The sequence below is a fragment of the Sorex fumeus genome, unplaced genomic scaffold, assembly GCF_029834395.1.
Source record: "Sorex fumeus unplaced genomic scaffold, SorFum_2.1 ptg000047l, whole genome shotgun sequence".
NCBI classification, from domain to species: Eukaryota; Metazoa; Chordata; class Mammalia; order Eulipotyphla; family Soricidae; genus Sorex; species Sorex fumeus.
Genome location: NW_026606104.1, coordinates 30,686,805 through 30,703,097, shown reverse-complemented (window position 1 = coordinate 30,703,097; position 16,293 = coordinate 30,686,805). Strand labels below are relative to the sequence as shown.

General features: G+C 36.2%; 1 protein-coding gene across 1 annotated transcript in view; it reads right to left on the bottom strand.

Annotated features, from left to right (window-relative positions):
• Positions 1-16,293, bottom strand: part of NEGR1 (neuronal growth regulator 1) — a 966,318-nt gene that overhangs the window by 327,481 nt on the left and 622,544 nt on the right. The window contains exon 4 of the mRNA XM_056122822.1: positions 5,370-5,501. Within this exon, the coding sequence (XP_055978797.1) occupies positions 5,370-5,501 (132 nt within the window). The remainder of the gene's footprint in view (positions 1-5,369; positions 5,502-16,293) is intronic.

Here is a 16,293-nt window from a genome sequence, read left to right as displayed (position 1 = left end):
TATAGAGTTAAAATTGAAATAATATTTAGGACACCTTTTCATCATTTAATTGACTATATATTTCCAGTTAATTAAAATTTCTTTTACTCATGTCTTTTTTTGCTCTTGAAAATCAAGGAAGCTATTAAATGTTTTAATCTCCCTGAACCTCAATTTTCATAACTCTAAAAAAAATAGTGCTTTCTTACTTCAGGTTGAAAATACTATAGAAATGCCAGCTTATCCTTATTAATTTTTTTTTAAATTCTGTCAAAATACAAGATATTGGAAGAAAATTTGTCAACATACTAATTATATATATAACTATATAACATACTAGTTATATATATATAAAACCTGTGAGAAAAATATATAATTCCTTATCATACCATATTTTTCTCCCTGTTGTGCCTAATCTCATAATTCACTTGGAGAATACTAAACTCTTCAACAACTAATTCTTCTAATGGTTGTATCAGAACTTCTTTTACCATCCGGGTACTGTATTAAGTATCAAGATCTCATCATTATACAAAATGAAGGAAAAAATCTCCAGTGTATCAATCCTACAAATTGTCAAAACTGTCAAACACTATCCTCCTGTTGTTCATAGATTTGCTCAAGCAGGTCTAGTAACGTCTTCATTTTGAGACTTGTTGTTACTGTGTTTGGCATATTGAATAAGTCACGGGTAGCTTGCCGGGCTTTACCACGCAGGAAAGATACTCTCGGTAGCTTTCTGGGCTCTCCGAAAGGGGCAGAGAGGGCTCAGCCGAGCTGGCTGTGCGCAAGGCAAACGCCCGACCGCTGTGCTATTGCTCCAGCCCTATCAATCTTACAACTAATAATATTTATTGTCACTTATGGTGAGTCAGGCACTTTAACAGAAGCAATATTGCCCTTGATTTACAGATTTGAACAATGAGGCTCGGAGAAATAGTTTCCTGTGTTTAAAATCCCAGGAATAATGATAGGGGCTAAAGTAAATTATATCTAATGTAAGTTCTGCGTTTTAAAACAGATACCCTTTACTTGAAAAATACATACAACAGTGGAGAATAAACAGTTTCAGTTCACGTACCTACCCCAAAGAACCATGCCCCATTAACAAGCAGCATTATTTGTTTTGATATGTCAGATATTTCAGGATTTCCTGAATTCTTACAGGTGGGGTTATGCTCTCCTATTCTATATTACTTTGCTTCAGTCTATAAATCTTTCTAACATTACCAGATTCTAGACTTGATATCAGAACTGATAGATTAAGTTTTTCTGATTTCTAGACTCTGATTTCTCCTTTCTTAATTTAATCTTCATTAGTTCCTTTTTTCAAAATTCAGTTGAATGTATACTTTTTTCACAACTCACTCATTCTATCATTTTTAAATTAACAATAAAAATTATGGCATTATTAATTAGTCTGCTCTCTGGCCACGGAATACAAATGCAAATAAATTAGATAATTTGTTTAACCCTAAATCTAGTAGTTCCCTTTGGTTTAACTTGTGAATTGGTTTAAATATTTCTCTTGGGAGAGATGTTGGCATGGATAGAGCACTAGCCTTGCAAATGACTGACTTGGTTTGATTCCCTGAAACCCTATAGGGACACAAAGTTCAACCAGGAGTAATGCCTGAATGCAGGGCCTGGAGTAAGCCCTCAGCATAGAATATATGCCCTCAAACAAACTAAAATAAATAAAAAACAAAACTGTTTTCCCCCGGTAAACATTCAGTTTGGTGTAAATTGATCTTCCAAGATATGTTTATAATTTTCAGATTATTTTTCAATTTCAACAGGAGCAAATATACCTATCCATGTAATTAAGATGCACATGTACGTATACATGTCTAAATATATATGCTTATATATTAGCAAAAATATAATGCAATTATGCTTTTATAAAAAGGATGGTCACCTTCTAGAAACCTCTAATCCAAAAACAATTTTCATACTCAAAATCAACCCATTAAGTCAATCAACCAATTAGCATAATCTATATAAAAGAAGCCAATTATACTAATCATTTCACTGGACTGTTTTTTAAGTAAATGTAATAAATATTAACTTAAAGTAAAGTGTGTAGCAAATATGCTGTTATTGTCTACATCACCTATAATGAAAGTGGAAGAAGTATTATGTGAATAGTAAACATTAAAACATTTCTAATCAATAGGAACACTGACTTTTTTTTTTCTCAAATTGTCTTAACAAGTTACCAATCTCCCAATACTGTTGAAAATATATTACATTTCAGGTTGAGCCCAGCTGGGAAAAGGGACAAAGTTTCTCTTCGAATTATAACACACACAGCTAGTATAATTCTATATGCACAATCAATATTGATTAATAACAATGAGAAGAACAGCTGCCTTGAACCTGACATGATTCTATCTTTAGAGAATCTTTGGGTTATCAGGGGATATGCTGGTAATGTAGACCACTGCTCAGATTGGGAATTTGACAAACTAAAGTTTGTTCACTAGGCTTTAGTTAATTTCCTTTGGGAAATCAGTTCAGTAAGACTCATAGATTTTGCTAAATTTTTGAATTTTAAAGGCCTAATTCACAAGATTAACACTTTCCAAACCTACTCATAATAAGAAAAATATATGCATACTCACACATCTACATGGCTTGTATATATTTCTTACATAGGTTTGTTTTAACTATTCCAAACTAAGGTAGAATTTAGAATTTAACCGTAATCCTTCAAAGAAAAAAAACTTATCTCTTACATAATACATTGATACTGGAATGAGAACTGAATTGAACAATCAATATTAAATGTAGCTTTCTATGAAAATTGGGAAAAGGTGGGCTTTCAAAGACATAATTTGGGAAGAAACAAATGGAAAAGTTTTTAAATCATTTGAAAATTTTGTAGCATCCATTTATGATATATGTTGTGTTCTGAAATATTTGTTGGTAGGTAACAGTTTCACTATGACTATGCATTATCTTAGTAATTTTATATTTTGAAACTATGGGCTGGATTGATTGTGTAGCTAATAGGATGCTTCATTTGCACACAGAAGACCCGGTTTGACTCCCAGCACCAAAAATAATCTCCCTGCCAGGAGTAATCCCTGAGCACTGAATCAGGAATAATCCCTGAGAACCTCTGAGGAAGGAAGGAAGAAAGGAAGGAAAGAAGGAAGGAAGGAAGGAAGGAAGGAAGGAAGGAAGGAAGGAAGGAAGGAAGGAAGGAAGAGAGGAAGGGAGGGAGGGAAGGTGGGAGGGAGGGAGGCAAGGGAAGGGAGGAAGGGAGGAAGGAAAAAAGGAAGGAAGGAAGGAAGGAAGGAAGGAAGGAAGGAAGGAAGGAAGGAAGGAAGGAAGAAAGGAAGGAAGGAAGGAAGGAGGGAGGGAGGGAGGGAAGAAGTTAATGAGAAAGGGAGGGAGGAAGGGAGGAAGGGAGGGATGAGTTTTTGTTATGATTTAATAAGTTCTTTATTAATATTTTTCTTTTATGATTTGTATAAGTTTAAAAAGATGTTTAACAGAGTCTTTTGTTCCGACCTTTTCCAGATTCTTTCTGCTTAGATATGGATTCTCTTCTCTTCCTAGATACTTTAGATGAGTAACTTAATTGATCTCTTTTTTTCCAGCTTTGTTTATATATAAATTTCTGTCTCCTTAATTGACCTCACATCTTCAATGTCTTCATTTATCCAGAAAAAAAAATGAAAATCTTATTAAATAAAAATGAACAATGGATAAAAAGGGACAAAAGGAAGGTGTGACTACAAAACAAAGTGTGGCATATAGATAAAAATTCTAGCAGCTAGGTTTTCTATTAGATCATCATTGAAGACATTCTTTTAGAGAGTTGTTTGTTCAGAAGTCTGAGAGTAGACAACATTAGCAGACTGGGTGCTTGGTCAATCTGACATTAACTTCTAGTTTCTTAGTGCTTATTGCTAAAGTACTATTTCCTTAATATCATTTCTCACCCTTTTCCCAACACCCTTCAACAATTCCCTGGACTCATATACAAACAAATAATTAGTGATAGAATTATTAGCATTACTATTTGCATAATATTTCTCATTTCAGAATTCTAAAAGTATAAACAGCAGCCCTCTACAATAGCAGTTCTGAGACTCAACTCTTTCAGGAAAATTTCCAGGCCATATGAGTTAGTAAGGCTACTGTGTGGCCCATATTTTCCCATTTTAATCAGATTCTTGGGTGAATCTCACATTTTTTTCTGAATAGCATTAGATAAGAAACATTGCTCCAAAAGATGACCTGATCTGATATTATGAATATTTTCTGACTCTCGTAGAGATAAAGTACAGATATAGAATGATTATAACAAATGTAAGTTGATGGCAGTGGTTTTCATAGCTAACACAAAACTTTCAGGAGTGTTTTGTATTCATTGGTCTACAATATCAAAATGTTAACATTAATAAAAATAATTGGATGTCACTGTCACTGTCACTGTCCATGTCACTGTCCTCCCATTGTTCATCGATTTGCTCAAGCGGTCCCAGTAAAGTCTCCATTGTGACACTTGTTATTGTGTTTGGCATATCGAACACATCACGGGTAGCTTGCCAGGCTTTGCCGTGCGGGGGGAGATACTCTTGGTAGCTTGCCGGGCTCTCCAAGAGGGGCAGAGGAATTGAACTTGGGTCAGCCATGTTGGCTGCGTGCAAGGCAAACGCCTTACCCACTGTGCTATCACTCCAGCCCAATTGGACATAGTTGGAACTTCTTTTAGACTGATGGTACAATATCATGTCTGCATTATCAACAACTGACATTCACATAAAGTTGTATATGTCTAGAGAGATATCTCAGTGTTCAGTGCATTCATGTACAGAGAGCTGAGTTTAACTCCAGTCCCATATATTCCCTGGAGAACCAGTGGATGTAGTTCTGAAGACCACCAGCAACAACTGGTCAGAGTAACACATCATGTCCAGGTCCTCATTGTATTACCCCTTGTTTTTGCCTGAGTATCCCTAGGAGTCTCCTCACGACCAGTAAGCACTGTTTGGTAAGTGCCCCCACTCTCAAAAGAAAATTGGGGGGTACAAATGTAACCCCCAAAATGGGAAACTATAGTATACATCTTATCTTCATTGCTTTTGACAAAGGGATACAACAGTTTATAATGCCAGGTTCTAGGATTATATTGAAATAATTCTGTCTGTACATGAAATTGAACTATTGTGGGGTAATTGGGACACTTGATATATAAAAAATTTCAGCAATATTTTACATGTACATCTTTGACATGTCCAAAATGTACATATTCTCAATAATGTATTCTTTATCAATTGATTACTCCTAAAAATCAGCAGCACACATTTTCAATGATATATGTTGCCTGTTTTTTTTAATATTTTCTATGAACTTTGATAAAAGGTGAAACTTACAGTTTACAACAATTTTTACTTTCTTCACGTCTGGGAATGACACATCATTTTCTGCACTGCATTCATATTCTCCAGCTTGATCCCTTGTAATTCCATAAATGTCCAAATATTGTCCATTTTCAAATGGTTTTGCTACAAGAAAGAAAAAGTACATCATGTTTAATTGTAGCAGCCTGAAGCTTCATTCAAGTAAAACAACAATTGCCTGTCTTCCTATTAAATATTGCTGAGAAAACAATTTCAAATGAAACTAGAGAATTATTATACCCTTTGTTCTCCTGTGTTTGGAGAGAAAAGTCAGAGAAAAAAAAAAAACAAAACTGAACAAGGGATACTCTAAGAACTGTTTCCGCAGAACAGGATATACATGTGTTCTTTTTAATTGATTGTGGTCTCCTAACCTCTTCACACATCAAATAGAGCACTGTACATTTCTGTAATTGAGTTCAACAACCTCCTAGCAGTGTAGATGAAATTCACTAATATGACTTGGTACATATTGACTTTTATACAGTGTAATGTAGCAACTTGACACTTAACCTAACTAAATGTGACTTTTCTTTTGGGAAAAATATAAAGTCATTCTCATAGTTTCAAGCCATGTGGTGTGATAAAAGTAGAGAAAAAATTCAATGATTGCCATATTTTCATTTCCAACATTATTAAAGTTTCTCTGGGAGGCTTTGTATAGCCCATTCAATACTTAATATACACTCCATATAAACTACTCAGTACCCGTGGGAAAATAGAACTTTATAGTTCTTACAGGAAGAGTTGAGTGCTTCTAAAAACAAATTATTTTAATTTCAGAGTAATCTAGGGAAATATTCTATCTAAAATAGCTGTAGATTAAAAATATATACATATAAATGTATATAAAAATCCAAAAGGTGTATTTTAAAAAATATTATCTCTCTAAAACTATGGAAATTTATTTCAAAAAATAAATAAGGATACTGAATCTGAGGATACAAAATTTTTATTTCAAAGTATAAGTAAAGGTAAAGGTAAGGTAAAGGCCCTCCCGTTGATCGTCGATTTGCTCGAGCGGGCCCAGTAACGTCTCCATTGGAGACTTTGTTGTTACTGTGTCTGGCATATCGAATACTCTCGGTAGCTTGCCGGGCTCTCCGAGAGGGGCGGAGGAATCGAACTCGGGTCAGCCATGTTGGCCACTTGTAAGGCGAACGCCCTACCCGCTGTGCTACTAAATCTTTCCTTTGGCAAAGGAACAATAGATATGTGCGAACTTTAATAAAAGAGTCCCTTCTCTCTCCTTGTAGAAGTTTTAAAAAATTATATTTCAATGCACACTGAAAAGAGTTGGAAATGAAACATGGTCTATTTTCAGAAGTAAAACATTTTTATTTCATCTGACTTTTCTCCCAAATTATTATAATAGTGAAGAAGTTAAAGAGATATTAGATCTAATTATAAGAATTAAATTGAATCAAATTCAGATATGGTTTTCCAAATCTAGAATATGTGTCAATTAAAATTTATTCTATTTGTTCTCACATCTAGGCCAATGTAAGATGGGCCTATAAATCACACTGTATACTCTCCAGGTAACTATGCCATTTTTTCATCATGAATTGGAATGCTTAAAATATTCATGCTTAAGCCATTTCTCCTTTTACTTCACTGATCTAATATTATACATATGGACAGTTTTAATTCTGAGCTTATAGGTTATCAGTAAATTGGTTTTTGAATTTAGGGTCATGGATCAGTGGCAAACCATATCCGTAAAACATGGGTTTGATCTCTAGCACCACAAAAACAAACAAACAAACAAACAAACAAAGAACTTAAGGAAGTAATATTGTTTCTATCCACAAAAAGGCTAAATAGAAGATTTTGAAATATTGATCAAAACTGCAAGAAGTTGCATGAAAAATACTAAGAACAACAGGACCACTAAGTCACTGAGTTTCAGTAAGCACCATTTACATCTGTTGAGTGTTGTCCTTAGAATTCACTGCAAAATCTCCATGATCACTTTTAGACTCTTTGTCCTCCCCAGTATAGAACAATGTTCTTATTTATAAGTGCCATAATTATTAGTAAATGTTTATGTATTGCATAACTCAATAGCTAAACAACCAACAAATGGACTAAATTGTCAGCAGTAAAATAAAAGACTAAAGTAAAAACTGTAAAGCATGTGATACCTGGCAAAAACTGTGATTTTACATAATATATTTATAAATCTAAGCCAACGTAAGATGGGCCTATAAATCACATTGTATACTCTCCAGGTAACTATGCCATTTTTTCATCATGAAATGGAATGATGAAAAGTAATAATATTCTATTATTACTTCCATTCACCATGAATTAACTCATGAATAGGTGTGCCTTAATCATTTTGTTACTTTATATAAATAGCTCTATTTCCATCCTCAACTCATCCTTGCTCTATTTTCATTCTGATAAACTTGGAATTTCTTTACCCAGTATTTATACCTTGACCTTGCTAATTTTGGGACATGTGCATAATGGGATGTCATTTGCCAATAACATTAATAAAAAGTAATGTGGATAGATATCAAATACATTTTACCAAAAAGAAACTAGGCTCAAAAGGCTACATATTATTTGGATGCACTTATATGACATTCTAGAGGGAATTGCATAAAAGTGAGAATGCTCTTATTTTAATCTTATTAAAATATTTTTATTAAAATATTTTAAAATATATCTTAATATTTTCTTTACCCAATTTTGCTCTCATGTTCTCAGTCTACATTGAGGGACATCATAAGAAAAAAAAATGCAAAAGTTCCAATTGTATTTGTTCAGTACAGTCATTAAAGTTGTACTAATATAATCAATGTGTTCACTTAACTCAGGGCCTGTGGGAGAAATTATTTGTGCCTCTTAGTGCCAGAAAATGCTCTACTTTTGGCCTTATAATTTGCTTTGATATTATGATCCATTATTTTATAAACTAGTTATATACTTTCTTTCCCAGGATACTAGAAAACTTAAAGCTAAGATAAATTTTTAAACTTTATTTGTTGGTCCTATAACTTATGGTGTTTTGGTGGTCATTAAGCATTGTGTGGTTATAGTACTGTCCTCCTGTTGTTCATCAATTTGCTGGAGTGGGCACCAGTAACCTCTCACAACAAATTGTGAGACTTGTTCTCTCTCTTTTTGGCATATCGAATACGTCAGGGGTAGCTTGCCAGGCTTTGCATGCGGGTGAGATACTCTTGGTATCTTGCCAGTCTCTCTGAGAGGGGCGGAGGAATCGAACCCTGGTCAGAGCCACATACAAGGCAAACACCCTACCCCTGTGCAATTGCACCAGCCCTGTGTGACTATATAAGTACAAAATAAAAAGAATATACGACCTAGGGTATTTAGTATATACGTAGATTCTATATAATGAGGAAGAACTATGTTAATATAAAATAAACTCGATACATTTCTTTTATACATTTTCATAAAGTCTTGATTCTACTTTGTTTACAAATAAACATTTCATAAATATAGAGTATGCAAAGAAATATGGTATCCAATAGACATCTAAATGTTTCTAAAATAATTATGAAATCACTTTGTGATCATCAATGTCATGCAAATGACTAATCATAGTGATTTTTGAATATCTACAGCAGATCAACCTGTGCTTGCGGGACAAGTGCATCAGCAGTCTGAGGGTACCTTCGGGCTTCTTGATACCCCAAAATTACCACTGTGCCTATGTCCAGACCTCAACAACTTAAAAAGAGCCAAATTTACCAAGAAATTAAATGGCGAATTTATTGACCTTATTTCAGAGACCCATAAATATTGAAAGAGATCAAAAACTACAGTTAGGGTTGGCACCATGGTGCACTGCGGGAGAGTGGGCATGCCATGCAGGGCGCATACCAATAGTTTATTTCTCTGGGAAATATGGAAACAAGGGCTATGATCCAGAAATACACAAAAGAATCTCCGAACCAAGCAGCTCACTGCAGAGATGCCTCTGGACTTTAGGCAAGGCCTACCTCACCGGGGGGCCTCAGATGAGGACAAGCAACATCCCTCCACCTGCCATCTAAAACCCCCAGTGACTGCCAACTTCCAGTATCCAATGCAAAGTGCAGGTATGCAGGTTCAGGGACGGCAAACTCCAGGTCTCAAGGAATAGGGGATGGGCCTGTCCCTCTCAACACCCATCTCCATGGAACCCTGGAGGTCATGCCCACAAAACTGCCTCCAGATGCTACTTAAGCTTCTTAATAGCCACGATCCAGAGACACACAAAATATTCTTGGAACTGAGCAGGTTACTGCAGAGATTTCTTCAGACCTTAGTTATCTAAAATTTTAGAATTGCAGTAGCATTTGGCACTCTCGTAGCTGCATGACATTGTATGCTATTCATAACAAGCAATACAAAAGAGAGTATGGGAAATAGTTTGCCATAAAGGCAGGGGTCGGGGTCGGATGGGAGGGGATACTGGGGACATTGGTGGTGGAAGATGTGTACTGGTCGAAGGCTGGGTGTTTGATCATTGTATGACTGAAACTCAAACAGGAAAGCTTTGTAACTGTATCTCATGGTGATTCAATAAAAGAAATAAAGAAAGAAAGAAAGTAAGAAAGAAAGGAAGGAAGGAAGGAAGGAAGAAAGGAAGGAAGGAAGGAAATTAACATTCTGAATAAAAAAAGTAATGTGATGTTCATGCCCAATTCAATCAGTTTAATAAATAGCAGTATAAATAGCAGTATTCCTACATTAAAAAATAAATAGGGGTTGGAGTTATGGTACAGAGGGTAGGGCATTTGCCTTGCATGAGACTGACCCGGGTTCATTTCCCAGAATTCCATATGGTCCCCAGAGCATTGCCAGGAGTAATTCCTGAGTGTAAAGCCAGTAGTAACCCCTGTGCATCACCAGGTGTGACCCAAACATAAATAAATAAATAAATAAATAAATAAATAAATAAATGTATGTCATTTGGCATCTTGAGGGAGTAGATATAAATAACAGTTAAATTATATTGCTTTCATATAAAGAATCTTATCAAAGAATAAGGGATATAACTGTAACAGAAAGAAGTAATCAAGAGTGCATACTTTGGATTAAGTACTCTAGCTTCTATTTAATATGTGGCAACATTTTAACCTTTCTTGGGATGCTTTTATTCATACGAACAAAAAATAAACCTATCTATATCAACTCAATATTATGAATATTAATTGAAAAAATTTATTTTTTACAAATTCCAAGCATTTGTTTTGTTATTTATCTTCAAGTAACATGTAAACTCTAACTATATACATATATCATAAATATAATAATCAGTTTTTAAAGGTATTCTGCTTTTATAAAATAAAAGTATACAAAACTTGCCATATGTAAAAAAGTAGTGACCCTTTAGTTATTGCATTTCTATCTTCTTTATATACTCCTCCATCTCAATTATTAGAGTCTAATCTTTTTCAAGCAACTAAACATTCATTTCTGTGTGTTTAAATCTGTCTGCTTATATAAATTCCTTGATCCCTCTTACAAATTTGCAGTTTTTTCAGCTAGTGTCAAATATTTTTAAATTTTGCATTTTCCCAGTTACTACATTTAGTGATCTATACATTTTCTATGGAAATAAGAAATTCAATTAGCAATAGAGAGTTTAGTTATTGTTTTCCTCTCAGAATTTAAACTACAAAAAGAGTAAAGTGAGATAGCATATTTTACATCCTACTGACTATGAATTGCCCCTCTACCTTGCTCCTGCTGACTGCTTCTAACAAACACACATACACACACACACACACACACACTCATACACACAAACAACTTATTCATAGGAATGAATTATAAAAAGAGTATGCCTGAAAAGGAATTTGCTGTTACTGTTTAGATGGCTGGTAGCTATTGACTTCTGTTTTCACCAGGTTAAATCTATTACTAGCAATTCATTGTTTACTGTCTCTCTGAATGGAGCCATATGTTATTGCTCTGCACCATGAGATACCTCTATTATGTTTCATTTAAAAGTAGTATAACTTATCTCAATGCTCAAGCCTACATATGCTATAGTCTAATAAAGCTGTCTTCTCCACATAACAATAGTTACAGTTATACAATATTCAACTGAGCATCAGGATTCTGCTTGTACTTTCATTCTGCCTATAACTTCCTGTCTAGATTCATATGTCTTTCAATATATTCATTCTTTAAATTTTCATCTGCAAAATAGGAAAAGTTTGCTCCTATTACTGCTGTTTTTTTGAGTAAACCTCAGTTATGGATTTTCCTCTTTTCTGTCACTTGAAATATAGCAATGCCCAAGTAGATCATTAGGCCTAATTTCAATTATGTGCCATGATAGTACTGTGTTTCTAGATTTTTTTTATAATTTTCATAAATAATTGATCAGTGTTATAAGAATGATGTCATCAGTGAAGCAGAGGTGGTATAGTTGCCAATTGTCTATTTTCACTCCCATTCCTTCCCATTCCAGTTGTCACATGACATTTTCGAGGGTGGCACTGAAGAGTATGGGTGAAATGGTATCACCCTGCTGAACCCCTCTCTTGATATCAATGATTACTTTCTTATAGAATGGTGAGATCCTGGTAGTTGAATCCATAATACAGCTCACAGGGGATCCAGATATATTGAGTTTGAATGCCCTGCTTGGCTTGGGCTTTGATGACCGCTTTGGTCAACAGAATCAAAGGCCTTCTTTAAATCAATGAATGTTGGGCAGAGAGGCATCTTGAACTCCCAAGAAACCTCAGTGAGCTTGCTTATCGTGTGGATATGGTCAGTCATGCTGAATCCTTTGTGGAACCCAATTGCTCGCATTCTTGTCTTTCATCTAGTGTTCTGCCAATCCTATTCAGGATGACTCGAGAGAACACCTTGTAGACAACAAACAACAGGCAGATTGGGCGATAGTTGCCAATGTTGTAGATGTCTCCCTTCTTGTACAATAGTACAGTCCTGCTGGTTTTCTTCCATTAGGACAAAACCTTGCATTCAGACAGGTAGCATGTGAATAGCCAAGCCAGTGTATTGATGAGAACTGATGGCAGGTTCTTCAAGTGTTTGGGTTAGAACTTGTCTGGGGTGGGTGCTGTTCGCTTCTTTACTGATGAAATGGCGTGTCGGATTTAGGGAGTGAGAATGTTGGGAATGACATATCCATCCTGTGGAATTTGGTATGTGGACTGGTGGATGTGGCTATCAAAGAGATCCAAGTAGGAGTCATGGATAATCTTCTCCTTCGCCCTTCTGGAAGATGTGATAGATCCATCAGGACGTCGGAGGGCAGTTATCTTGGTCTTATAGTTGGTGAAGGACAGGAAGATGTTGCGAATGCCTTTCCCAGCTTCTGCCTCAAATGTCAGCACTGCTGCTCTTCTCTATTTGAGGTCTTCCTTTATCACTTCTCTGTACTGCTTTGTGAGCTCGGATATTCGATTGCGTTTGCTTGAGGCTTATGCCAAGCCACGTTGGCGAATGAGCTCGAGAGATTTCAAAGATAGGTGTCTTTTTGTGGCTATCTCTTTCTTGGTGTTCCTCACACAATCATGGAGGTTCTGAACCCGTCAATCATATTCTTCGTCAATGTTGTCAACAATGGCATCTTTCCATGTTGCCGCAATAGTGCCAAAGAACTCCCAGTTCTTGGTTGTTCTGGGAGTTCTCTTCTTAAACTTTGCAGCCCTTTTTCCCCGCTTACTCCCTGCTCTGTGAAGTACAATTTTGCACGAAGGAGACAGTGGTGTGATCCCATTTGGAATTTTGGGACAACAGTGACAATGGTCTGGTAAAACTGTCAATTGAATATGATGTGGTCAATTTCATTGTGGAACCATCCACAAGGACACTCCCATGTCCAACATTTAGATTTGGTTTTCTGGAACTGTGAGCTACCATGGATAGTCAGATAGTCTCCCACCCTGTTCGTTCCATTCTAGGCCATGGGTCCCAATAAGGAGTTCTTAGGCTGAAATTCTTGGTCTTATCTTCGCATTAAAATCACCAACAATAATCTTCTACAAGGTGTGGTTTTCTTTATAGAACTTCTCCAGATCCATGTAGAACTTCTCAATTTCTTCTTCATCATAATAAGTTGTTGGTGTGTAGACAACGAAGATAGAAAGTGCCAGCAATAAGTCACATCTATTCAAATGTAATCATCTGATTCGGCTTGTAAGGCATTCAGATGAATCAATGCTCACGGCCAAGTTTCTGTTGAAAAGGACACCAACACCACCGATGCCTCTTTTCTCACACGTTTCTAGAAACGGTTCTTCTCCAGTGTTGAAAATGGCGTGATGTTGTTGATGCCTTCTCTTTTCTGTCAAACCAATGGTATCGTACTTGATCTTTTGCGCTTGCACCATCAAATCCTCAATGGATGCATCAGATGCCAGCATACATCTATTGAAATTACAGACTGTCATTTTTGTCCTTGTTCATTTTGGCAGCCTAGTTCAGCTTTGAGATTTTATCAGCCTCTCCTTCTCATCCTTCTTAACTCTGCCATATTGGTGGCTCTTTCAGGGTCAGGGGAATGAGACCAGTTGTATTTACTGTTTTTGGCATATCAAATATGTCATGGTTAGCTTGCAAGGCTCTGCCGGATAGCTTCCCAGGCTCTTCGTTATAATAACAGCAAACATTAACCAAGCGGCACAAATGCTGGCCAACTTTGACCGTAACTGTGGAAAGGTCGGACTACAGCTGAAGCTCACAAAGACAATGTTTATGCGAAATGGTCTCGTTCTTGACGTTCCATTCCCTCTCAATGGAACGAACATCTGTGAATACAACAGCTATGTGTACCTAGGTCAAGAAGTCAACATGACAAATGACCTGGCACCTGAATTGCGCAGGATGAAGAGAGGGGCTTGGAAAGCCTTCAAGAGCGCCCAAGAAATAGCTAAGAGGATGAAGAACCTCTGGCTCTGGGCACATCTCATTGACTTCATCATTCTTCCTGTGCTAACATATGCCTCAGGACTGGGCCCTACGAAAATAGGATGAGAACGCTATTTGGGTCTCCCAAAGAGAAATTGAAAAAGCTCTGCTTGGAGTATCATGCTTCAAGTGGGAGAAAGAATCCAGAGTTCCAACTTCTGTCAACGATCGAGAATCAGGGACACTGTCTTGTTTCCCAAGGCATCAAAAATCAGATGGGCTGGACACATAATATGATTTGTAGACAACCTCTGGACTAGAGTCATTACCGACTGGATTCCACAGGATGTCAAAAGATTGCGTGGCCGCCCACCTACGAGGTGGTCAGACTTCTTTGTCAAGGCTCTGAACAATCAGTTTGAGGCTCTTCGTGTTCCTCGAGCGAGCAGACACCATTGGGCTACACTAGCACATGACAGGGACAAATGTAGTTGTTATTGACTCTCACTTGAGCAAATCGATGAGTAATGGGATGTCAAGTGATCAAGTGATCAATTGATCAGTATCTTTAAGTTTCAATTATATGTAATAGCACTTTCTTCTTGAAATAATGATTATTCAGTAAGTGCATTTTGACTAATACTGAATATTATAAACTGAATTTATAATACCTCAAATTCAAATGTCAAAGTCCTAGTCTAGAAATCTGAGCATATTCACACCCATGCTATCTTTGAAGATGTTCTTTAAGTCAAACTGAGGTTATTCGGGCGGGCTTTAATCTAATATGTCTGGTTTCCTTATAAAAACAGGAATTTATGACACAAAAATGTACAGAGGAAACGCACAGGGGAAAGATGCATATCAATAAGCCATGGAGAGAAGTTTTGGAACAAGTTTTTTCTCAGGAACATCAGAAGAAATTGTCTTTGTCAAGATCTTCATTGTGGACTCTGAGCATCCAGAAAAATGAGAAGTAAATTTCGATTGCTGAAGTCACCCACTCTGACTTATTTTATCATTGTTGTCTTTAAAACAAATATAGATGCTGTATGAATTATTAAAATATTATTCTTACCTGGTTATTATATTACATCTGTATTTTGTTATAGATATTTTTAAAATACTGAAAACTTGACATTAATTTGGCATTTTATATTTATAATGGCATTTTTATTATTTTACAAAGCAAATAAACAGGGTTTAAGTCTAACATATATTCATATTTCTTAATGTTCAAGAAGAGTTAGCCTATCTGAGCCTTTTTCAATTATTTATTCCTAAACAACTTTAAAATATCGCAGGACATATCAATGAAAGAGCCTGGAGATTTTAAAGTATTCTAATTTTCATTAAAAATTGAAATATATAAAAAAGAGTAGTGATCCTTACTTTACTCCCTTTCTCCCTTCTTTATATACTTCCCTATCTGTTTTCTTATACTCTATTCTTTTCTAAGCAACTAGATATTCATTTATTTGTGCTTAAATCTGCCTTTTAAAAACAATGCCTTGATCCCTTTTACAAACCTTTAGTCAGCTCCAAATGGAAAAATAATGTATAAGATCTTTGGTGTGAGCCAAAAAGTACTTCATATTTGAAGTTGGTTCTTAATAAATCATGATCACGATCACAATCATCCTGTTGTTCGTGGATTGCCTCGAGCAGGCCTCAGTAACGTCTCCTTCGTCCTAGCCCTGAGATTTTAAAAAGTGCCATATTCAAGGCTCTTTCAGGGTTAGGAGAATGAGACCCATCATTGTTACTGGTATTTGGCATATTGGGTATGCCACGGGGAATTTGCCAGACTCTGTCATGTGGGCAGGTTACATTCGGTAGCCTGCCAGTTTGTCCAAAGTAAGAATGAGATAATAAGATGTTGCATGGCTGCAAAAGCGGCTGTGCGCTTCTGGGAGCTGGGTTTTATAGTCTCTGGGTCTTGTCCATTGATGGGATTACACAGGCGCCAGGGGGCCAGTTGGTGGGTGTGACCCCTGACTACTGGAAGATGGAGAATCTGGGTGGAGGATTCTCAGCCCCAATC